This window comes from Grampus griseus (genome assembly GCF_964374135.1).
Source record: "Grampus griseus genome assembly, chromosome: 8".
In the NCBI taxonomy this organism is placed as follows: domain Eukaryota; kingdom Metazoa; phylum Chordata; class Mammalia; order Artiodactyla; family Delphinidae; genus Grampus; species Grampus griseus.
In genome coordinates, this window is record NC_139002.1 from 55,426,535 (window position 1) to 55,450,809 (window position 24,275).

General features: G+C 53.0%; 1 protein-coding gene across 1 annotated transcript; it reads left to right on the forward strand.

The window, feature by feature from the left end:
• The first annotated feature begins 3,194 nt into the window (after positions 1 to 3,194).
• On the forward strand, positions 3,195 to 22,487 carry LRRC32 (leucine rich repeat containing 32). Its single transcript, XM_082659551.1, has 4 exons — positions 3,195 to 3,353; positions 4,209 to 4,299; positions 8,619 to 10,568; positions 22,364 to 22,487. Exons 2-3 carry the CDS (start codon positions 4,213 to 4,215, stop codon positions 10,521 to 10,523), a joined length of 1,992 nt encoding a protein of 663 aa, XP_082515677.1. The 5' UTR covers positions 3,195 to 3,353; positions 4,209 to 4,212; the 3' UTR covers positions 10,524 to 10,568; positions 22,364 to 22,487.
• The last annotated feature ends 1,788 nt before the right edge of the window (positions 22,488 to 24,275 follow it).

The following is a 24,275-nucleotide window of genomic DNA, read 5'->3' on the forward strand; positions in this document are numbered from 1 at the left end:
GGTAAGACGTGAGGGACCCCCACCCCCACCCTCAGCTGCCTGAAATTCCGCCATCACAGCCACATTCCTTTGGGTTAAGGTCTAATTCCCCCGTGGGATGCACATGTCTCCAGAATGGGGCTTGCCCTTAGTGATTCACTGCTGGCTGGGAACGTCCACAGCAGCTCTCCCAGGACCCCACTCTGCCAGTGATCCAGGCTGAGAGGAGGGAGAGGAGCACCCTAGAGCCCAGCACTGTGAGCCTGTCTGCTGGGGTTGGGGGTTGGTTGGAGGGGGTTAGAGAGGGAGGTCTTGGCCTGGTGTTGTGGAAACATTTGCTTTGGAGGCAGACAGGCTGGATTCTGATCCTGATTCTGCCATTTACTGCCTGTGTGACTTTGAGTAAGTCACCTCTCTGAGCCTTATTTTCCTCATGGACAAACTCTATAGGGGGCCAGCAGCTCAGCACGTGCTGGAGAAAACACAGCATTTGGGTCATACAGACCTGGGGCTAAATCCCAAAACACTTATGAGCTGGGTAACTATGGGGTAAGTCACTTCACCTTTCTGAGCCTCAGTGTTCTCATCTGTACAATGGAAATTATAGTAACTGCTTCACTGGCTTGTTGTGAGAATTAAATGAAATGATATAGGTCAAGTGCTTAGAAGAGTATCTAACATCCTTAAACACTAGGGGTGGGCTTATTATGGTAGTAGGTGTTGCCCTCCGCCCCCTTTCTCTCTCTCTCTCTCTCTCTCTCCCTCCCCACATTGTGCGCGTGCACACACGCACACACACGCATATTCTTTGGCACTTCTCCCCCCAGTCAGTGTCCTAAGATGTGTCCTGCGTCCTCTTGCCTAGGCCACTTGTCTGCTGGCCTGGGGCCTCCCTCTTCAGCACTCCTTACCTCGCCTGGGCTGCTCAGCCCTGTGGGTTTGTCCCAGCTGGGAAAGACAATATGTGTCTAGGGTGACTTCACAGCCATTCTCAGCTTGGTCATCACAACCATTGGGGTCAAACAGTGGCAAAACAGGAACCAGGCTGCTTGCCCTACAGATGGGACACTGAGACCCTGAAAGCTTAAGGGACTTGCCCCAGGGAGCAGGGCTGGTGGGCAGTAGAGTCTGGATGGGAGACTGGGTCTTAATTATCCCAATCCTCCCTCTTGAGAGCAAGTAACTCTCAAATTCTCCACACTGTGTCTAGGGCACTGCTCAAGGGTGTCCACTGCCGAGGGGCCCCTTTCTGTTAGATGGCAGGGTGGAGTTCCACGTGCTGCAGGGAGGGGCCCTCCTGGAGGCTCAGATGCTCACCTCAGGGATAGAGTGGAATTTGGCAGGCAGGGCAGGGGGAAACGAGTGCCCCTTTGGGCAGCAGTGCCCTCAGGTTCAGAACTAATCCAGGTCCTTCCTTATCCTCACCTCGCACTCACTGCTCAGCCCTTTGCCGTGGACTGCTACCCCTCACTTTGCTGTTTGTTCAGTAGACTTTTAGTGAGCACCGCTTAATAGATCCCTGCTCTCATAGAATAAGAAATAAATGATCGGGAAATGATCAATGAGAGGAAAACAATAAAACACGTGCAGATCTGGGCAAGAGCATTCCAGGTGGAGGGAGCAGCAAGGGCAAAGGCCCTGAGGCAAGAATGCACTTGCTGTGTTTGAGGGATGGTGAGAAAGCTAGAATTTGGTGAGGGAAGAGCACATGGTAGATGGAGTCAGAGAGGAGATTGTATAAGCTTCGATTTTATGGGAGGTTTTCAAGCAGTGAGATTCATGAAAGACGTCACTCATGCTGCCATGCTTAGGACAGACTAAAAGAGGTCAGGTTGTTGCTGGGGTCGAGGCCCAGGGTCGTGGTGGTGCCTCAGTCTGTGGCAGTGATGGAGGAAGGAGGTAGGCAGATCCAGAGTCTGTGTTTTAGGGAAAGCAGACAGAACCTGCTGATGGGGGGAAGGAGTGTGGCAGGGAGGTGAAGGGAGAGTCCAGGAGAAAAACTGCTCTCACCAGCGTCACCATGTCACCGAGGCGCCTCATTTCAATTCTCAGCGCCTTCCCCAGCCTGCACAGTGTAAGATGGTTTCCAGAGGAGAGTGAGGCCCCTCTGCCCTGGGGGCACTTCCCATGGTGGTGGTGGTGCGGCGGGGGGGGGTGGGGGGGGGGGTTGGTAAAGGGGAGGGAACCACGGAGTGATGAAGTGCTCAATGCCAATATATAGCCCAGACTTGGGAAACCAGAGAAGGCTTCTTGGAGGAGGTGACATCTAGGCTGAGACCCAAAGGATGAAGAGGTATTCAGCACAAGAGAGGGGAGGAAGTGAGGGTTTGGGGCAGTGAAAAGATGCTCAGAGAACTGAAGGAAGTATGAGGCTTCCAGAACACAGAGTGGGAGAAGGGACAGTGAGAAATGAAGCTGGAGAGAAGAGCTGGCTGGGCAGGGAGCACTCCCCAAGGGCCTCGAAGCCCCGCTGAGGGGTTTCCACTCAGTTCTGAGTACCCTAGCATTCAAAAGGGTGGTGATGTTCTGCTTTTTAAACAGCAGAACCAAATTTCCTGTGAAAACCCAACCTGTAATGCAGGTGAGAGGAGGACATCTGTGGGGCAGGGGGTCCATGGCCCCGGGAGAACCCAGGGAACAGGGCTTAAAAGACACGGCTCGGCTCGGGCCTTTGCCTGTTGGAACCAGAAAGGACCTCAGAGCACCCACCTTCATTTAAAATTCATAGCAAGGATGTTTATGGGTTCTAACAGTAAAGACTCAGCCATAAAGGTTCTATAAATGCCTCTTCCAAAACACCCCTCAGAGTCACAGTTCAGCACTTATTTATTGATTACCTGCAGGAGACCTTAGAGTGTAGAGGTTAAGGGCACAGACCCAGGAGCCCGACTTCCTGGGCCTGCCCCTTGTTAGCTGTGTGACCTTGGGCATGTTGCTTAATTTCTCTGAGCCTCAGTTTTCCTGCATGCACAGTAAGCATGGTGATCATGGAACCAAGTCGTTGAATTATTGGAAAGATTAAATGAGTTCATACATGTGAAGTGTCAAGAAGAGTGCCTGGTGCATAATGAGGGCTCTGTAAGTGGCATAGAATATGTCTCATTTGATCTTTAACAAAACTTCAAGGTTGGCATTAGCCTCAGAAGAGGAAACTGAGGCTCAGAGAGGTGAAGTGACTTGTACAAAGTCACAGAGCAGGTCAGTGGAGGAGACAGAGGGAGCAGTCTGGTGTGGGTGACTGGGTCCAGTGCTCTTGGAGGGCGTTATGTGTCTCTCCTTGTTAATGTTTTGTATGTATTATGGTCTCTTCTGTGCCTTTATTTGTGTCCCCAGTTCCCAGGACAGAACCAGACAAGAGGAGGCATTCAGTAAAGGTGTGAGTGAATGAATGAATGAATGAATGAAATTGATGGATTGAGCTGTGTATTCCTAGCACTTGGCCCAGGTTCTCAGTGAATGAGCCCCTAGCAGCACTGGGATGTGACCCTCCTGAGGGCTTTGTGGTCCCCCTCAACCTCAGCCCCGCTGCTCATGGAGAGAAGGGCTGGCCCAGCATGCCTGGGTGTCCCACTGCGTGGGCGGTGGCTTCAGTGAAAGTTAAGGGCCTGGCAGCCTGTTCCTGGGGAAGTCCACAGCCCGCAGTGCTGGGGGCAGGGCAGGCCTCCTGGCGGGGCTTCCTGTCAAGGCTCCAGGCCCAACCTTCAAACAATGGCAGGGACTCGACAACCAGAAAATCAAAAGAGAAAGGGCAAAATAAAGGTCTGCGGGTGGGGGGATTGAGGAATTCCGTTTGGGGCTTGAAGAGCTAGGATGGGGGGACCTGCTTGTGGCCTGGGTGGAACTGGAGTCAGAGGCCTAGCTCCCCACCTCACCCCACCCCAGCCCTGAGCTTGGCCAGGGCAGCCCTTAGGGTCCCTCTCCCTCCTGCTCACCTCCTCCAGGCTGTCTTCCAGGTAGGGTCTTTTGAAACCCAAATCTGACCATGTCACCCACTGCTTAAATACTCTTGTCCAGGGTAATGGCCTAGCTCCTTGGCCTGGCACTGAAGGCCCTTTGTGATGGGCTGCAGCCCTTTTTCCCATCTCCTTCACAAGGTGCCCCATTCAGAGCACCTTTGGTCCAGCTACAGCTGCGGTCTGGGGTTCCCTGAGGGCAGGTACAGACAGGAAGGAGCGGTGGGAAGGAGCCTGTGGTCTTACAGCCTTCCCCTTTCCTCCTGCCCTGTGCAGAGCCATGAGCCACCGGATCCTGCTGCTTCTGGCCGTGCTGACCCTGGGCCTGGCTACCTCCCAACACCGAGACAAGGTGCCCTGTAAGAAGGTAAGAAGCTCTGCCTTGGCAGGGAGAACTCCCTGTCTCCCCCTACCCCCTGCCCGGGGGTGTCCTACTGCCCCAGCCCCAGAAGCCAGAGGCTAGAGGGGTCAGAAAAGGAAGGGGAATGCATTTAATGCCTTTAAACCTTGCATTTAATGAGTACCTACTAGAATGCTTAAATGCCTTGTTTACTGTTAATCCTGCTGGGTAAGTACCATTACTCCAATTTTATAGAGTTGGAAACTGAGGCTTGGAGAAGTTGGGTAACTTGTCCAAGGTCATTCAACTAGGGCCAATATTGGACTCTATCCCTTCAAGCTGCCCCCAAAGGGCAGTGGGTCTAGCTGGCTGACAAGGCATAGGTATATGTGTGGGGAATTTAGAGTGGGCATCTGGGAAAGGCTCTTCTGTACTAGGCCCCTTCGGGGGACGAATCCCCTTTCCTAACTGGGCTCCTTAACTCGAGCCCATCTGCCACATCTCTGCCGTGATGCCTCTCACTTATTAGTGCCGGAGTCAAATGCTGCCTTCTCCAGGAAGCTTCCCCTGACCCCTTCCAGGCCGACCTGGTTCTGTTTGATCCCTTTTGGGGCCCCCACAGCCCTAAGCTTCCTTCCATCTCAATATTGAGTGCATAGGGTAAGTTGCTGAATGGTCCACACCTGTCTCAGCTACCAGACCAAGAGCTTCTCAAGGGCAGCGACCAGGTTTGATTCACTTTGTTCCATTTTCCTGCCAGGAGTCAGGGAGACTAGCCCTGAGGTTACTGTGACCCTGTGGGGTACAGAGAAAAGGAACCCTCTAGGTCCACTCGTAAGGCTGGGCAATCATTGAAGTCAAGACCAGAGCTTGTGCTGGGGAAGGGACTGGCCCTCCAGGGGCCCCACCTGGCCCTGAGACTGGAAGCTTACGGCACAAGATGGACAGCTGCTCTTGGAGGCTGGATGAGATGGCAGCCAGGGCCCTGCACCCCTTCCCTGGGGTTTGCAGTGTCCTGCTGTTGCCACCTCACTTCTTACTCCTTGGAGCCCTTCTGGGATTCCCAGCACCCAGAATAACAGGCAGAGAAGGCCTCAGACGTCACCAAATGCAGCCCCACATCCACCTGGGGCAGTAGACTCAGAGAGATAAAGGGTCTGGGCCACCCAACAGGCAGAGGGGGACTGGGTGGGCTTTGGATTTGGGGCAAATGAGGTAACAGGCAGGAAAGCAATTTCTGAACTCCCGTGGAAGCGGTTTTGATGCTTTTTAAAATAGTAAAAACGAATTGCCACGTGCCGAGGGCTAACAAGGGGCCTGCTCCACGCTAAGGGCTTTCTCTCATTTTATGAGAGAAAACTCTTCTTTTCAGCCGAGGAAGCCAAGGCTGGGAGAAGAGATGTGACCCACAAGGTCATACTGATAGGAGGTAACAGAGCCAAGATTCGAACCCATCTCTCCCGAGCTCATGCTGCCCACTGCCGGGTAACTCTCCCTACCCTGCTTCCCTTCTATGTGCAGGTGGTAAAATGGTGATGAGTGACACCCTCTTCCCTCTAAAAAAAAAAAAAGAGCTGGACAGCGGAGTCCTGGCATACCAGAGAGTAGACAGGGGGTCATCGGGGAAGCTCTGAACTTGATTAAGGGCTGATGTCCCCAAGACCCCTCTCCAAATAAGTCACTCAGCTTGGAGCTCAGGGAGCGGTGGGTACCCGACAAATGGGGTTCTGAGAGCTGCCCACGCCTTCAAGCTCCTTCCTAGACTGGACTGGAGAGCTGGGCAGCCCTGCCTTGTGCCTTGTAGCAGTCCCTCTGGGCCTCTGTGACAGGGGTCCTGGGCACTGGGCAGAAAGCAGGATTAGGTGCTGGACTTGGCTAGCTTTGAGTCCCGCCTCAGCTCTCAGGAGCTGGTACCCCAAGGAGCCTTTGAGTATTGCCTCTGGGGTGAAACGGGGTGTGGGCTTGCAGGTGGGTTAAGCCCCATCCCCCAACACACACTGTGTTTGTGTTCATTTTGCTGTTTCTTCTTTAATCAGGATGGTTTGCGGAGCTGAGGATACGGATAGGCAGGCTGTGCCCAGTGGCCCCAGCTGGCAGAGGCGGTTGTGAGGGAGGATGGGGCACGGAGCCAAGCAGGTCTGGCAGGGTGGCCGGGGTGGGATTCCAGTTTGCATGGGTGCCCAACTGCAGGGGTGTCCTCGGGCCTCTGAGTAGGGCAGTACCGTGGAGTCGGAAGCCGCATGGAGCTGGAAGAGTCGCACTGCCTGATGGAGGGCAGTCCGTTCCTCTCCCCCCACCCGCCCCCCGCTTCACCTTGGAGCTCTTGGGAGGAAGCTGAGAGCTGGGCCAGCTGGGGAACACCCAGGCTGGTGTTCCTGCCCTGTCGGCTCAGCCACTGACTTGCTGTGACCTCGTGTAGGTCACTGCCATCTTTAGGCTCAGTCTCCCCATCTGGGCAGTGGGTGGGCTGGACCCTTTTTGCTCTGACGGTCTTTGACTCTAGTCTGAATATATTCATCATCTCTTTTCTTTTCCTTTCAAAAAGGTGATTCAGTCAATCCCTCAGACTTTTACTAAGCTGATGATGTCTGTGACTCTTTCATTCACTGAAAGATATACTGAGCACTTTCTATGGCCCAGGTCCACAGTAGTCACTCAGTCAAACCCTGTTTGCCCTGAACTTACTGTCTAGCAGGTCTGCACACAAACAGTCACAATTCAGGGGGCCAAAGCTATGAGAGAGGAAGCACAGGGGCTGTGAGAGCCCAGAGGAGGCCCCGACCTGCCCGGCAGTCAGGGAAGGCTTCCAGGTGGAGGAGACCTTGGAGCTCAGCACACAGAGTTCACCATGCTGATCTGGTTGGGAAGAACATAACCAGCACAGGGAACAGCAAGGAGGAGGCCCAGAGGTGGGTGTGGGAGGGCACAGTGGGCAGTGGGCAGGTGTGGGCTGGGCTGGAGTGGGTTGGGAGGAGAGGGGACAGGTCAGCAGGGGCCACAGACAGCCTTGAACTCTGCTGAGGGTGCTGGACTTTGCCCGGAAGGGGTTTAAGTCGAGGGCAGCACAGTCAGAGTGGAGTTTTTGAACAGTTGCCATGCATTTGGCTGGCGGAAAGGGGTCAGTGGAGACAGAGAGGCCAGGGCGGAGTGGGCCTGAGCTTGGTGGTTATGGAAGCCGGAGCCTTCGCTGGGAAAGGCTAGGGTTCCTGGTGTGTGGGAAAAGACAGAGGGACATTGCATTTCCATGGAAAGATTTCTGACCCCTGAAGGCACATGTGATGGAGGGACAAAAGTGGGGTCTTTGGTTGTTAAGAGACTGGGGTTCAAAAGCCAGCTCTCTTCCTCACCAGCCGGATGATTCTGGGGCCTCCCTTCCCCTCTCTAACCTTGGGTTTCTTAAAGAGGGGTGATCAGATTTGACGGGCAAGCTATTGTGAAGATCCAGTGAGACCAGGGGTCTGAAAATGCGAAATAAAATATGAAATGCTGAATGGGTGCTGGGGAAGGATGAGTTACATTCTGGATAAGAAACCAGAGTGGTAATGAGACACAGCAAAATCAGTCTTGTCATCAAAGAATGTGGGTTGAGACTCTGGTCATCTTTTCCTGCCCCCTACCCCATCTCCAGGGGCCCATCTGGACTGGACCATGCAAAGTGAAGGCACTGGTGGGGGTGGGGGCAGCAGCAGAACGAGGTCATCTGGTGAGTGTCAGCAAGGAAGTCAGGCTCTGGGACCAGAGCTCTGCCCCGTGGAGTGAGGGCTTGAATGAGATCTGAGGGTGAGAGACCAAAATTAACACCGATGACAGGAGTGCAAATAGCATTTTCCCCTTTTGGAAACATTTCTCCCAAAGTGGTTTCTAGTAGAACATCAGCTGGGTAAGTTTAACTCTCTGGGTCCATGGAAAGAAACTGGGATGTGGAACCAGGAGGCCTGGGTCCCAGCTGGCCCCACTCCTCACTGGCTCTGGGGCACTCTCGGTGACACATGGCTTAGTGTCCTCTAAAATGGGATAATAATCAGTATAGAGTATTTTGTTAGTGCATTTGTCCTTCTATCTGTCTATCATCTCTCTGTCTGTCTACCAATCAAAGCTTCCTTGAGTCCCTCCCTGATGCCAGCACCACCGTACTGGGTACCGGAGACAGGGAGCAGAGTAGGGGTAATGCAGACATGGGGTGATTAGGCTGGGGGGGAGGACGGCGAGCACGCTGGGAGGACAGAGGAGAGGCCTGGCCAGGCCTGGTGGCGGCTCCAGTCATACTTCCTAGAGGCACGTGTCTGGTTGCCCCTCCTACAGCACCCACTAATGCCCACTGCTCTCCCTGCCCTCCGCCTCCCCAGGTGGACAAGGAAGTCTTGTGCCGGGGCCTTGGCCTACTCCAGGTCCCCTCGGTGCTCCCACGGGACATTGAGGTCCTCGACCTGTCTGGGAACCAGCTGCGGAGCATCCTGGCCTCGCCCCTGGGCTTCTACACAGCGCTTCTTCACCTGGACCTGAGCGCCAACGAGATTAGCTTCCTCCAGCCAGGGGTCTTCCAGGCCCTGCCCCACCTGGAGCACCTCAACCTGGCCCACAACCGCCTGGCGGTGGGCACGGCGCTGAGCACTGGGGGTCTGGGTCCCCTGCCACACCTGACGTCCCTGGACCTGTCTGGCAACAGCCTGTACAGTGGCCTGGCGGAGCGGCTGCTGGCGGAGGCACCCGCCCTGCGCAGCCTCTCGCTGGCGGAGAACAGCCTGACGCGCCTGGGCCGCCACACCTTCTGGGGCACGCCCGCGCTCGAGCGGCTGGACCTTCACAGCAACGTGCTGATGGACATCGAGGACGGAGCCTTCGAGGCCCTGCCCCACCTGGCACACCTCAACCTCTCCAGGAACTCCCTCACCTGCATCTCCGACTTCAGCCTCCAGCAGCTGCGGGTCCTAGACCTGAGCTGCAACAGTATTGAGGCCTTTCAGACGGCCCCGGAGCCCCGGGCCCAGTATCAGCTCGCCTGGCTTGACCTGCGGGAGAACAAACTGCTCCACTTCCCCGACCTGGCCGCACTTCCGAGACTCATCTACCTGAACGTGTCTAACAACCTCATCCGCCTCCCTGCGGGGCCGCCCCAGGGCGGCGAGGGCCTTCACGCGCCTTCCGAGGGCTGGTCCGCCTTGCCCTTCTCTAACCCCGGCCGCAACGCCAGCACCCAGCCCCTCTCTCAGCTCTTGAATCTGGATCTGAGCTACAATGAGATTGAGCTCGTCCCCGAGGGCTTTCTTGAGCACCTGACTTCCCTGCGCTTCCTGAACCTCAGCCGGAACTGCTTGCGGGCCTTTGAGGCCCCGCGCGTGGGCTCCTTGCCTTGCCTCGCACTCCTGGACATGAGCCACAATGCGCTGGAGACGCTGGAGCTGGGTGCCAGGGCCCTGGGGTCTCTGCAGACGCTGCTCCTACAGGACAACGCCCTGCGGGACCTGCCCCCGTACACCTTCGCTGGCCTGGCCAGCCTGCAGAGGCTCAACCTGCAGGGGAACCGGGTCAGCCCCTGCGGGGGCCCAGGTGAGCCTGGACCCGTGGGCTGTGTGGCCTTCTCTGGCGTCTCCTCCCTCCGCGTCCTGAACCTGGCGGACAATGAGATGGAGACGCTCCGGGCAGGTGCCTTCCTCCACACTCCGCTGACCGAGCTGGACCTCTCCGCCAACCCTGGGCTGGATGTGGCCACAGGGGCCTTGGCGGGCCTGGAGGGCTCCCTGGAGGTGCTGGCCTTGCAGGGCAACGGGCTGGCCGTCCTGCAGGTGGACCTGCCCTGCTTCAGCTGCCTCAAGCGGCTCAATCTGGCAGAGAACCGCCTGAGCCGCCTGCCTACCTGGACGCAGGCCGTGTCCTTGGAGGTGCTGGACCTAAGGAACAACAGCTTCAGCCTCCTGCCGGGCAGCGCCATGGGCGGCCTGGAGACCAGCCTGCGGCGCCTCTACCTGCAGGGGAACCCCCTCAGCTGCTGCGGCAACGGCTGGCTGGCGGCCCAGCTGCACCAGGGCCGTGTGGACGTGGACGCCACCCAGGACCTGATCTGCCGCTTCGGCTCCCAGGAAGAGGTGTCCCTGAGTCACGTGCGTCCTGAGGACTGTGAGAAGGGGGGGCTCAAGAACGTCAACCTCATCATCATCCTCACCTTCGCCCTGGTGTGTGCCATCCTTCTCACCACGCTGGCCGCCTGCTGCTGTGTCCGCCGGCAGAAGTTCAACCAGCAGTACAAAGCCTAGAGAGGCTGCGGGCTACAGACCAGCTCTGTCGGGGGACCCTGCCAGGTCAGTGGGGGAGCCAGAGGCACGGAGAAGGGTGGGGACTGACCCAAGATTACCCAGTGAGCCAGGATCCAAGAACCCTGGTCTCTCAGTCCCAGCCCAGGGCTCCTGTCCCTGTATCCTGCTGCATCAGTAGGTGACTCACTTCACAGGGCGCACGTGTGGTCCAGCTGTGGAAGCTGGAAGATGGGCAGCTTGCAGGAGTGACAGAGTGTAAGGTTAACCCATCGGATCAACACATCTTCACCAGGCGTCTGTTTTGTGCCACACCCTGCCCTGGGCACGGGGGACGCCAGGGAATGAGACACATCCCTGCCCTCAGCATCGCCCAGTCTGGGTGGGGAGGTGGTTGCGGTGACCACACAGAGCGTGGAAGCCAGGGCCCCAAAGCTCTGCAGCCCCAGCTGGCTGAGTGTGGATGGCCCTGCTGGGCCAGGGTAAGAGAGAGGCAATGCCGACCAGGAGGATTTGTCTGAGAGGTGTCCAAGCAGACCGTTCGTCACATCTTCTGATAATGACTTCCAGCTTCTCTGGAACATAAAAAGCTTGTGACCGGAAGAGAGCTGGAGCCCCCTAAGGCTTGGATCCAGTGCTGTTCGGCGGGCTGCGGCAGCTGCAGCAGGGCCTGGTTAAGAGGCGCTCTCCCTGGGCTCCAGCCCAGTGCTGGACCATTCCGTTTCCTGCTCCGGGCAGGCTCTTTCCCTACCTGGCACTCTCGTGTTGCACACACCGGCCAAGACACTGCCCTAGCCCCGCTACTCCCTGCCCAGGCCGCCCTGCTCCATCCCAGCCTCACCCTGGCTGCTGAGCCAGGAGTGAGAACCTTAGGTGTCTGGTTCCGTTCGGCACCGCACTTGGCAGTGGTGACAAACCCAAGCCTGCATGTGCCTCTTTATGACAACCCTCTGAGGTTCATATTTTATCCCATTTTACAAGAGGCCCCAAAAGTCTCCCTCCAGGGACCTCCAGCTAAGAAATGCCGGAACTGAGCTCCAGACTCACATCCTCCTGAGTCCAGAGCCTGAGCTTGGCCACTGCAGGGGCTGCAGGCTGTTAGGCGGACAGGAACAAGGCCCGGGAGCGTCCTGTGCCGTGCACACCCACCCGCTCCTCTCCCTCCTCTCTCCCAGGCGGGCAGAGGGAAGATGGGCAGCCGCCGGCCCTCTCCTCCTTCTGTGCCTCATTTTCCCTTCTTCCCTCATTTGCAGACTAGGCGGGCTCTCCTTTTTCTCTTCTTGCTCTTGCGTGCCCTCCTTCCCTCTCCCTCCTTTGAGCATAGCCTGGACTTTGAAACCATTGAGTCCAACCTCCCTGTTGCACAGGTACGGAGGCTAAGACTGAGGAAGAGAATGGGACTTGCTCAGAGCTGCACAGGTCAGTGGCAGCGCCTGTGAAACAAGGTGGATTCAGACCTCATTGAGGGGGTGGGGGGCGGGGCTTGGTGGTTAGACCTGAATGGTTTCCTTCTCTCTCAGCTGTCACATCACAAGGTGATGCTGGCTCCAAACTCGCTTACTAGTCCTCATCATGCAGGGACTTTTTTTTCCCCTAGAAAAATGGATAGAAAAATCCCATCCAGGGGCTTCCCTGGTGGCGCAGGGGTTGAGAGTCCGCCTGCCGATGCAGGGGACGCGGGTTCGTGCCCCGGTCTGGGAAGATCCCACATGCTGCGGAGCGGCTGGGCCCGTGGGCCATGGCCGCTGAGCCTGTGCGTCTGGAGCCTGTGCTCTGCAAAGGGAGAGGCCATAGCAGTGAGAGGTCCGCGTACTGCAAAAAAAAAAAAAAAAAAAAAATCCCATCCAGATATAACCCCCTGTTTCTCATACCCATGAAATCGTGGGCCGTCTGGGAAGAAAGGAAGCCCTGGGATTAATCCCGGGACCCTGTGTCATTGTCTTCACCCTCTTACCTGTGCTTGGCCCGCACTCAGGCTCACGATGGTGCTCGGTAAAGTGTGAGATGATGAAAATGCCCCTCTCTCCACCCCATTTTACAGATGAGAAAACTGAGGCCCAGAGCAGGTTGAGGACTCAGGGAGTCAACGGCAGAGCCGGGGCTAGAGCCTGGTGGCTTGGCCCCAGCCCGGGGCCCTGGTGGCAAGTGGGGCAGCCGGCGGGTCCATTTCTGTTTGGGATCATGACCACAGGTGCTCACTGCACACAAACACTCTTCCTCAGGCCTGGAGGGCAAGGTGTGTGCCCCTGCATGCCTGATCTTTGAGAACACTACACAATGCTGCTCTCACTCCCCAGGACCCAGGCTACAACCCAGGCCTCGGGGCCAGCTCTTTGTGTAACCCACGTGAATGTATTAAAAACGGATTTTGGAGAAACAGTGCAGCCTGCCGGCCTCCTCCTTGCTGCGGGTAATCATTGCGTCCACTTGAACCCTGCCCTCCTCTACTTCCCTTCCAGCCGTTGAAGCCTCATGGGAAACCCCTGGGGAGACAGGCTGAGGCCCGCTGGGTGGGAGACGGAGGCTCTGGGTCACCACCATCCTGGACCTGGGTGCCTCAGCCCCCATCGTGTCCCTGCCACACCTCTGTCCCCTCACGCTCAGCAAACCCCACTCCCCACCCACCACTGAGAAAAGTGACTTCCAGCAGGAGCCGCTGAGCGCCTTTCCCTCCTCTGCAGCTCCATTTTCTCTCTTTCCTCTCGTTCAGCCTTTCCTCTCTGTTTGCTTCTTCCTCTCAGACTTCAGCTGTGCTCAAGTCTTGCCCATCTTACAAACAGTAAGGAGACCCTTAAGCCACTTTCCCCTTTCCTTCCCTCCTTCATGGGTAAACTTCTAGGGAAAGTAGCTTCCTCTCCCTCCCCTCCATCCCAACCCATCCCAGGCCGCCTCCAGCTGTCCCCCTTCCCCCCCAGCTGAGGTCACCAAGCTGCGGGGCCCCTCACCTCTATCCCCCCATCACCCACACCTCCCCCTCGGCACACTCTTCCGACATCTAGGACCCCAGGTGCCTTCCTCTCAGGCTCTGCTCCACGCTCATCATCAGAATGGCGATCAGCAGGACGCTTCTCTCAGGAATGCCATCGCCCTCACTGACGTAGCCACCCCATCGCTCTGACAATGCCCACATCTCTGTCTCCAGCCCCAGCCTCTCCTGAGCGTCCAGCCCCGGTACCCTGACACCAGAGGCCTCCCCAGCTAGAGAGTTAAAGGTCTCCCAGGGGCTGGAGGATTGAGAGTGAGCGGCCAGGCTGCAGTTCAAGGTTGAACTTGGAAGAACCAAGAGGGGCCAGAAGAAGAGCATGCGTGGTTCCCAGAAGGGGGTTGGAGGGTGAGGGTGTGGGCTGTGGGCTCTGGGGAAGGGGACAAGAGCCACCTCACCTGGGGTGGGGGTGGGAGTCAGGCAACGGGCTGAGGTAGAGTCTAGAGGGCAGGGAGTGGTCCCCCTGGTCTCCCACTTTGCAGCCCCTTGTGCTTGTCTTCATGTGGCCCCGCCTCCCGTTCTCAGCTGCCTGACACCCAGACATCACCCCCTTTGCAGATGCCAACCTTCTCTTCTCCACCTCCTCTCCCACAGGCTCCAGCTCCGCCTCCCCCATCCGCAAGCGTCCTGGAGATTTCTCCAGCCCAGCTTCCTCCCTGGCTGTGACCTCTCGCTCCCAGTTGCTGCTCCCAGCTCCTACTCTCCAAAGGAAAAACTGAAATGCCTATTTCATGGATGGGGCTAGGCGGTGAGAGGGTATGTGACGCAATGCCCTGGCACACAGTAGGTGCTGCCCGAAGGCCTGCAGGAGGGCAGTAGCATGGGCTGAGCTCAACCCAGGACTCTGGGAACCTGGGAGCCCACCAGGCCCCTAACCCCTTTTCCTGGCAAACAGGGGACTTTGCTCACCTGACCAAGACCCCAGCAAGGCAGAAATTCCTGTTTTCAGCCAAACGTGGACACAGCTGCCAACTAGGTCATCGGAGCATCTGGCAAGTTCCAGGGCGAGAGGATGCCCTTGCACAGCCCCTGTCACAGACAGACTGTGGTGTCAGGTCACCTGGCTCACTCAATCCACGAGGACCCGGCCCAGCAAGAGCCGGGCTCGCAGGCCGGGTAGGAGGAGAGGAAGCCGGCATCCCTGGCCCACCAGATGCCTCCCCCGGTCAGTTCCCTGTGCTGGCACAATCCCCCAGGATCCAGGATCCAGAGTCTGCTTTCTGTGCCCCTGTTGTTTAGCAGCTCAGAGGCCCTGCAAGTCCGGGTCCCTGCGGCCCTCCATCCTCATCTCTCTCTGGCCACCTCCCACCTCCTATTCAGAGCTGACAGAGCACTTCGAGGTGGGCCCTGCGCTGAATACTTGATGTACACGGTCGTATATAATTCTAACACTCTTTGGAGAGATTTCTATTATTATCATCCTCACTTTAGAGAAACTGAGACTCAAGATACCACAGCTGTCAAGTGCTAGGGCTGAGACTTGAGCCCAGGTTTGCCCTGCTCCTCTCTGGAGCCAGCAATCTTAACCATTAGGCAGCACTGCTTCCTGACCCTCCCAATTCTGGCTCTCTCCCACCTCTTCTACTTGAAATGTCTCACCTACCCTGACCCCCCTGCCAAACTCCTCCTTTTTCAATGCTTACCTGCATCACCTCCTCTGGGGAGACTGCCCTGACTTCCCTCCTCCAACTGCCATCAGCCCTGGGCTGCCCGGGGCCACAACACTGGGATGTCTGCCTGATCCACCACCAGACCGGGAGCTCCTGGAAGGAGGTCTTACCCAGAGACCCTTCTGTGTCCCCTGGGCCCGAGCCAACACAGAAGCAAGTTCAGGAAAGGTTTCCTGAATGGATGGCCCTGCCCTCCAGGACCTAAACACTTGTGGGGATTAACATCAGCCCTCAGACCAAGAATGGGTGATAAACTTCTCAGACAGACCCCAGGAACGTAGAGGACACAGAGGGACTGCAGGGTGTGGGCTGCCCAGTGGAACAGGAATCTTCTCTCACCACTCTCATTCCCCTCAGTTCCTCTTGCCTCTAGGACCCTTTCTCTTCTTCCTCCTCCTCTCTCCCCCCAACCCCTCTTCTCTTCTCCTTCTCCTCCCTTGGTCATCTCTCCCCCACCCCACTCTCACTGGGATGAGTTGGAGCTGTGGTGCTGAGAACGTGGAGGGGTGGAGGGGAGGGAGGCCCGAGCTGTTTATAGGAACTGGAGCAGCTCCATCCATCAGCTCTGTTTGGAGCTGGAAACCAAGCATAATAAATACCTTGGCTCCTCCCCAGCTGTGCTTTCCCTGAACTTGGCCATTCGAACTCCAAATTTCTCTGGCCTGCTGGTTCTCAGGACCCAGCTCCCACCCCACCCCACCCTACTCCCACCTCCCACCAAGCTGCCCTGGAAAGAGCCCTGCCTCTGGGACCAGAAATGCAGGGCTGAGTCTAGGCTGTGCTGCCGCTTTGCTTTGGGAGCAAGTCGTGCCCCTGGTCTGTGCCTCCATTTCCCCATCTGTGAAATGGGGTCATGATCACTGCACCCCCCCCCCAAACACGCAGTGCTGTTCACATGTTAGGCTTGAGCATCTGCTTGACGCTGGGCCCTGGGCCCTGCGGGATCCCTGGGAACAGGCAGGCAGAGCCTCTGCCTATTGGGCGGAGGGAGGGGTCACACTACAGCCCAAGCAGGAAGTGGTCAGCGCCACGAGGGAGGTCCAGACTTTGTGTTCTGGGAGTTTGTTTGCAGCAGGGAGCGGCCCTTCCAGCTGGAGGATTCAGAGGAGACCTCGAGGACATCTGGGCTGGCCCTGCAGAGAAGGGTAGCATTTCAGCATGTGGAGATGGGGAGAGCCTCTTCCAGACGGAGCAGACTGCCAGAGCAAAAGCTGGGCAGTGGGAAGATGTGAGGGTGGGGGCAAAGAAGAGTCTCCCTTTGTGCATCCTTCACCCTGTCACTCCCAACTCTGTCCTCTCTGATCCTCCAGCACCTTTCGCTCTGACCCTCTAGCTTTTTGGAATCTTCCCTCCTTCCCTGGAGAGCTTCAGACTCACCCAGCTCTCCCAGGTTGTGGATGCATTCCCAGAATCATGCAGTCACGTTCCCACTCCCACCTCCCCCCAGAAAGCCACCCTAGAAAGTGGAAGACTCAGATCAGGGGAAAAGTCACTGGCCAAGAGCACGTTTCTGGAATGAATAAGGGAATAAATGAATAAAAGAGTGAGTCAATGAAAAAGAGGATAATAGGAAATTATTGAATTCAACTGACATACTGTGCTGTACATACAAGCTCCCTCCTCTGGTGGTGCTGGTGGTGCTGTTTATTTGGCGAGGAGGGGAATAGGCATTAAATACATGACTGTGCGCAGGTGCGTGTGCGCGCGTGCGCGCGCGCGCGCACACACACACACACACACACACAAGAATAAAGACAAAATGGCAAACTTTGATGAGTATTATGAGAGAAAATAATAGGGAGACAGAATGAAATGGGCAGACTCAGAGAAGTCCTCTCTGAGGATGGACTCTGTAAGCTGAGACTGAAGGAGGACTTAAGATGAGTGAGTGAATTAATATTCCTTCTAGCCTCTTCCCCTCACTCCCATGAATTTGCAAGAGCTGCACTTTAGACCCTGAGGTCCATTCTCATGCATTGAAAGGTCCCCCTACCCTGGGACCCTCCTGGGCTTCCCCTGCCCTTCCCCTGCCCTCAGTGCCTTGGCTGTCCCATTCTAGAATCATGGAGAAAAATATGGAAGGCCACCCATAAGGGGTGGTGGGGAGGGATGGCCAAGGGATGGGTGCCAGGAGTCAAGCATTGTGGGGGTGAGGGACTGGCTAGGCTACAGGGTAAGAAAGTCAAGTTCCAAAGGCCCCTGCTTTATTTGGGGTGGGGCGGTGACGTGGGCTTTGTTCTCTCTGCCATTCCTGAGCCACCCATGTCAGCTTGCACCAACCATATTCTTTCACCCTAGGTAGCTTACTAGCGTTCTCCTGTCTAACCTTCTGTATATTTTCTCCATAATCAAGTCACCATTGACAGATACATTTAAATTATATGCAAATAAACTTATGCATGTATCACTGTTTTATAAAAATGGGATCATATAATATATGGTTTCCTGCATCTTGCTTTTTTTTTTTTTTTCGGTACGCGGGCCTCTCACTGTCGTGGCCTCTCCCGTTGCGGAGCACAGGCTCCGGACACGCAGGCTCAGCGGCCATGGCTCACGGGCCCAGCCGCTCCACGGCATGTGGGATCTTCCCAGACCGGGGCACAAACCCGCGTCCCCTGCATCGGCAGACAGACTCTCAACCACTGCACCACAAGGGAAGCCCCTGTATATTTATCTTATAGCCAATAACCTTATCAATTGTCTTAATTCAAATAGGTTTTTTTTTTAAATTGTTGTTTGTTTTGTTTTTACATTTGTTTTTGGTTTTTGTTTCTCTGCTAGAGGCTCTTGCGTTTTCTGGGTATACAATCACCTAATTGACCGCATTGTTCCCATAGCTCCATTGATGCCCTCACCACAGTATCATCTGCCTCCGGCCAGGCCTCTCCTCACCTGGACTGCAGCCAGGTTGCAGGGATCCCGCCCCACCTACATTGCCCACCACAGAGCTCCTTCTCACATGTTTTCTCTTCCCAAGACCAGGGCTCCAATTCCTTTTCTCTCTGGTTTGCAGGAGCAGAGTGGAGGTGTGTATGGGGGCTCAATCCTTGCTGCTTTGTTCCACAGAATGAATTTTTTCCACCTTAACTGGAATTCTGTTCTCCTCCTAGAGCAAAGGTTGAAAACTGGTGGCCTGTGGGCCAGATTTAGCCCTCAGTCATGCTTTATTTGGCCCACACAGTGGTTTATAAAAATCTGGATTGGTTGCCAACATTTAAAAAATTGAAAGAGTTGTTTTATATGGGACCATATATAAATATGGACATATGATTTTCTTAAAATCCTGGAAAAGCTGAGAACCTGAATCCCCAGCCCACAGGACAGTGAGTGGCAGGAGCTGTGAAATTGCATCTCCCACCTAGACTGTGAGCTCCTCAAGGGCAGGGGGCCATCCTGCCCCCTCTGTACCCCAGCACCTGACACAGAGCCTGGCTCCAGGCAGCAGTCATGAAAGTTTAATTCCTTTCCTTTTGTATCATGCACAAGTTTCAAGAACATGCGAGTCAAGAGTCCCACACGGCAAGTGTTCTGACCTTGATTGTGCGTGAACCCTCTGGCAGTCTGATGAGCCTGTGGACCCCTTTTCAGAATAACGTTTTTTAATTCATAAAACAAAACAAAAATGCATGATTACAAAGGAAATCAATCCTACTGAATGCAGTTTTCAAAATATTAAAAAATAATGGTAATTGGGTAATACATGTTTTTTAATTAACACATTAAATACCAAAACCTAGTTGCAGATCTAATAATTACTGTAATTTTGAAGCACTGTTGAGCATGAACGATATTTTGAGAGACCTTCAACAGCTGTAACAAGACATGAAAACATCTCTGATTTCTGTTGGTAGTGGAACTGCTAACGTCACAGGTCCTAGTAATGCTTCAGGGATTTGTGGCCCACATTCATGATGGAAAGAGCTATTACACTTCAACTAAATGCTAATGATGAAAAGAAAGATGTAAATTTTTCTCATCCAGGTTCACAGCCCCAGGAATTCTACCCTTGTGTCTCATGGGTCTCAGGTCAAGACCCCTGCTTTGGGGAGAAAATGCTAAAGGCAGCTACAACCAAGCCACAGTAACAGGGAACTACAATCCCATAGAAATCAACACATGCTTGGGTATCTTGGCCAGGGCAGGGATGGGGTGTAAATTAGATCAGTGTTTCTGGAGGGCTACTTGGCAATATGTTCCAGGAATCTTAAAAATGCGCTTTTGCTTCAACCCAGCAATTCTGGCTACACTTCTAGACGTAGCCAAAGAAAAACGACTGTGAGCTTGTTTATCATAGCCAAGGGCACATCCAGCTTTTGTGGAGCCCGAAGCTCATACAATTTAGAGGTCCCTTCTTACAAAAAGAAGACAAAATCATGAATATAATATTGCCAGACTGCTCTCCTGGGCATGTGGAAAGGTTCTGAGCAAGTGAGGACCCTGCAGCTAAAGCACCATCAGCTGCATGTAAATAGAGAAGCATAGCATTGTTAATAATAACCTAAAATTAGAAACAACCTGAAACAGCCGACAATCAGGGTTCAGTATAGTAAATTACAATACCTCCATACAAGGGAATACTGATCAGTCATTTAAAAGGGTGTGAATGTAGAGGTGTGCTTACTGACATGAAAAGATGCTCAAAACATAGTGTGAAGTGGAAAAGCAGATTATACAACATGTGTAAGAAAGATCCCAGTTTTGTTAAAATAACATGCTAGTTATGTGTAATTGTATGCTAAATGGGACTTTCCTGTCTCAGAATTGCTGCTGTCCCCCAGAACCTCAAAAGCAGCACCAGGGCTTCCCTGGTGGCACAGTGGTTCAGAGTCCGCCTGCCGATGCAGGGGACACAGGTTCGTGCCCCGGTCCGGGAAGATCCCACGTGCCGCGGAGCGGCTGGGCCCGTGAGCCATGGCCGCTGAGCCTGCGTGTCCGGAGCCTGTGCTCCGCAACGGGAGAGGCTACAACAGTGAGAGGCCCGAGTACAGCAAAAAACAACAAAAAAAAGAAGCAGCACCAGACACAACCCAGCAGGACTCAGGCAGAGATTAAGATATCATCACCCCATCACCTGCCTCCAGACTCACTCCGACCTGGGAGAGGAGGAAAGGGACTGAGACTTGCCATGGAGGGAGTTGTCCAAGTGCTGTGCTTCATCGCACAAGGCTCAAGCCTGGCCACCGGGGCTTCCCTGGAGCTGAGAGGACACAGAGCCTGAGCCCACCTCTCAGATGGAAAAGCCTGAAGACGAGAGGACGGTGGGAGCTGCCCCTGGGGGTAGCCCAAACCGGGGGTGGGGACTGCTGTGGGAGCAGCCTGTGCTTCCAGAGTTTGACAACAAAAGAGAGGAATGTTTCTTAGGGGACCAGCTGGACACAGTGCACGGTAGCTGGGCCTGAGTCATCGCAAAATATCCCTGCCCAAGAAGTCTGCCCTCCAGGACAAGGGGACGCTATAGAAGAACCCCTCAGCAGGAATGGAGAGGGCAGGGACAGGTGGTCACTCAGGGGTATGTGCCCCGAGCCCAGGGACCAGCTGGCAGAGACCACAAAGGGGGTTCCACAAAAATCCCAAAATTGTTTGCCTCAAACCTTCCTTTTCCCATCACGTGTTTCTGAAGTGTATCTGTCTGGGAGCTGTAGGGAAGGAGAGAAGTTTTGAGAAATTCTGTTCATTTGTCTTTTTGTGTAATTGAGATATAATTTACATACGGTAAAATTCACCCTTAATGTACAGTTCTATGAGTTTTGACAAACTCATAACAGTTAGGTAGCCACCAGCACAGTCACGATGTAAAGCATTCCCATCAGCCCAGAAAGTTCCCTTGCACCCCAATGTCGTCAACTCTTTCCTCCATCCCGTCCCTAGCGATCACTGACCTGTTTTCTGCCATAGTTTTGCTTCTTCCATATAAATGAAACCACACCGTATGTAGCCTTTTGAGTCTCGGCTCTTTCACTTAGTACAACCCATCTGAGAGTCATCCATGTTGCTGAAAGTATCAAGGTTCCTTGCCATTACTGAGTAGTATTCTGCTGAGTGGATGTATGACACTTTGTCCAACCATTCACCTACTGAAGAACATTTGAGTTGTTTCCAGTTTGGGGCTGGAATTATAAATAAAGCTGGTATAAACATTCACCTAGAGGTTTTTGGGTGAGCATAAGTTTTCCTTTCTCTTGGGTAAATACCCAGGAGTGGGAGTGTTGGGTCCCATGGCAAGTGTGTGTTTAACTTCCAGAGATGCTGACAAACTGTTTTCCAAAGTGACTGTTCAGTTTTCACTTCCCGCCAGCCATGAATAAGAGTTCCAGTTGCTGTTCATCTTCACTAACAACTTGGTATCGTTGTCGTCCTTTTTAATCCATTTAATAGGAGTGTAGTAGGAGACTAAAATTTTGTTTTGTTTTCACAGACTTTTTAACGAGCAGTTTTAGGTTCACAGCAAAATTGAGCAGAGAGTACAGAGAGTTCTCACATATTCCCTGTCCCCCAAAAGGCACAACCTCTCCCCACTGACATGGCCACCACAACGGTACATTTGTTATAACTGATGAACCTATACTGACACATCATTATCACCCAGAGTCCATAGTTTACATTAGGGTTCACTCTTGGTGTTGGACATTCTATGGGTTTGGACAAATGTATAATGACAGGTGTCCACCATCATAACATCATACAGAACAGTGTCACTTCCCCAAAACTCCTCCATGCTCTGCCTGTTCATCTCCTTCTCCCTGCAGCCTCTGGCAACTACTGATCTTTTTACTGTCTCCATGGTTTTGCCTTTTCCAGAATGTCATATAATTGGAATCATACAGTATGTAGCCATTTCAGATTGGCTTCTTTCACTCACTGATATGCATTTAAACTTCCTCCCTGTCTTCATGGTTTGATAGCTCATTTCCCTTTAGCTCTGAATAGTATTCCATTGTCTGGATGTACATAGTTTATTTGTTTATTCACCTACTGAAGGACATCTTGGTTGCTTCCAAGTTTTAGCAATTATGAATAAAGCTGCTATAAACATCTGTGTGCAGGTTTTTGTGTGGACGTAAATTTTCAGCTCATTTGGGTAAATACCAAGGAGTGCAATTGATGGATCATATAGTAAAAGTATGTTTAGTTTTGTAAGAAACTGTCAAACTCTCTTCCACAGTGACTGTACCATTTTGCATTCCCACCAGCAATGAATGAGAGTTCCTGTTGCTCCACATCCTCTCCAGCATTTGGTGTTGTCAGCGTTTTGGATTTTGGATATTCAAATAGGTCTGTAGTATTATCTCGTTGTTTTAACTTGTAATTCCTTGATAACATATGATTTTCATGCAGTTGGTATATCTTCTTTGGTGAGTTGTCTATTCAGGTATTTTGCACATTTAATAAATTGTGCAGTTTGTTTTCTTATTATTGAGTTTTAAGTGTTCTTTGTATATTTTGGATAATAGTCTTTTGTCAGATATGTCTTTTCAAATATTTTTTCCCAGAGATTGAAGTTTTAATTTTAATTGGACTGGACTTTTTTTTTTACCTTTTAGTTTTGAAACAAATTCAAACTTGCAGAAGAATTGAACTTCCAAATATCCTTCACTCAGTTTCACCAGCTGTTAGCAATTGTTAACATTTTGCTTTGTCATTTTCTATCTCTCTATATACATATTTTCCCCGAACTATTTGAGAATAAGCTGCATACATCATTACCCCAACTATTTCAACATTTTTTTCCTAAGAAAAAGGACATTCTTTTACATAACTACAGTACAGTTATCAAATTCAGGACATTTAATATTGCTATAACACCGCTATCTAACCCTCAGGTCAGATTCAAATTTCACTAAATGCCCCAGTAATGTCCTTTATAGCAATTTCCCCCTCTGATCTAGGATGAAATCCAGGATCATGCATTCTATTTGGTTGCCATGTCTCTTTCATCTCCATTAGTCTGAAACAATTAGTCTTTCATTGGGTTTCATGACATTGACATTTTGATGAGTCTGGGCCAATAATCTTATAGACTGGTTTTCAGTTTGGGTTTGTCTGATGTTTCCTCTGTCAGGTTCTGCCTTTTTGGCAGGAATACCACAGAGGTGATGTGTCTTTCTCAGGTCACCACATCAAGAGGCACTTCATACTCTACTGAGTATAGCTTTTAATGTGAATTAGGGGGGGGAAAAAAAGACTGGAAAGAGATATTCACCACAAACTAAGAGTAAGAGGAGGATTTCAGATGATTTTTATTTTCTTCTTTTATTTATCCATATAATGGGCTCATACCCAGCAAGCATTTAATCTACCTACTCACCACCTCCAAACTCTGCCCTTTCACCCATTTCAAACTAGACCTCGGTCTTTGATGCTCCAGAGAAACAGAGGTCACAGTAAAATGTCATTATATAGAGTAATCTTTGTCTTCTGAATTTCTAATATCCCAGGTCCTTCCACTTAAGGGATTATCCAGGGTTATTTTTATTGAATGCAATTTTCACCTTATAAGATCTAATGCCACTGTACATTCAGATTTTCTTTATACAGTTAACTTACCATTAGTCATGAGTGATAAGAAAAAATTGATATTAAAAAGAAGGTGAAAAATGACTCGCTTCCCCCACATTTTGAATTGTGGACCAGAAAGCTCAGCAGCCTGAGGTGGGGACTGCTCATTCCTTTGCTCCCTCCCCAAGACTGACAGTTGTCACAGAGGGCACCGGGGGCGGGGTGATTTATATGTCACTGCCGACATCATGGAAATTCTCAGTGTGGCATCTTCAGAAGGAGGAGGATCTTGGACGTAGGCACCTCAAAGGGGAAAATATCTCTAAATCAGTCATCAGGCCCACATTTCTTCCTCCTAAATGTCTTTCATCTTCTCTTCATCCTCAGGCCCCTGAGGGTTCAGGTTTTTGTCATCTCTCACCTGGACTGTGGCCTCCCTGTCTTCGGTCTGTTCTGTAGCTCCGTTCCCAGAGCCCCGCTGTTGTTCCCTCTCTTATCCATGGTTCTTCACCACCCCCACGGCATTCTCAATTAAATGCATTCCCAAACCCTGAAATCCTGACGCCCACCTCTCCCCACCCTCTGGTCCCACCCTGCCTCTGTGCC

What these genes read in the sequence shown, in the direction of transcription:
- LRRC32 (XM_082659551.1), top strand. Translation starts at nt 4,213, where the DNA reads ATGAGCCACCGGATCCTGCTGCTTCTGGCCGTGCTGACCCTGGGCCTG. An exon ending in ACAAGGTGCCCTGTAAGAAG is followed by an intron (nt 4,300 to 8,618) that starts GTAAGAAGCTCT and finishes CCGCCTCCCCAG; the next exon opens with GTGGACAAGGAAGTCTTGTG.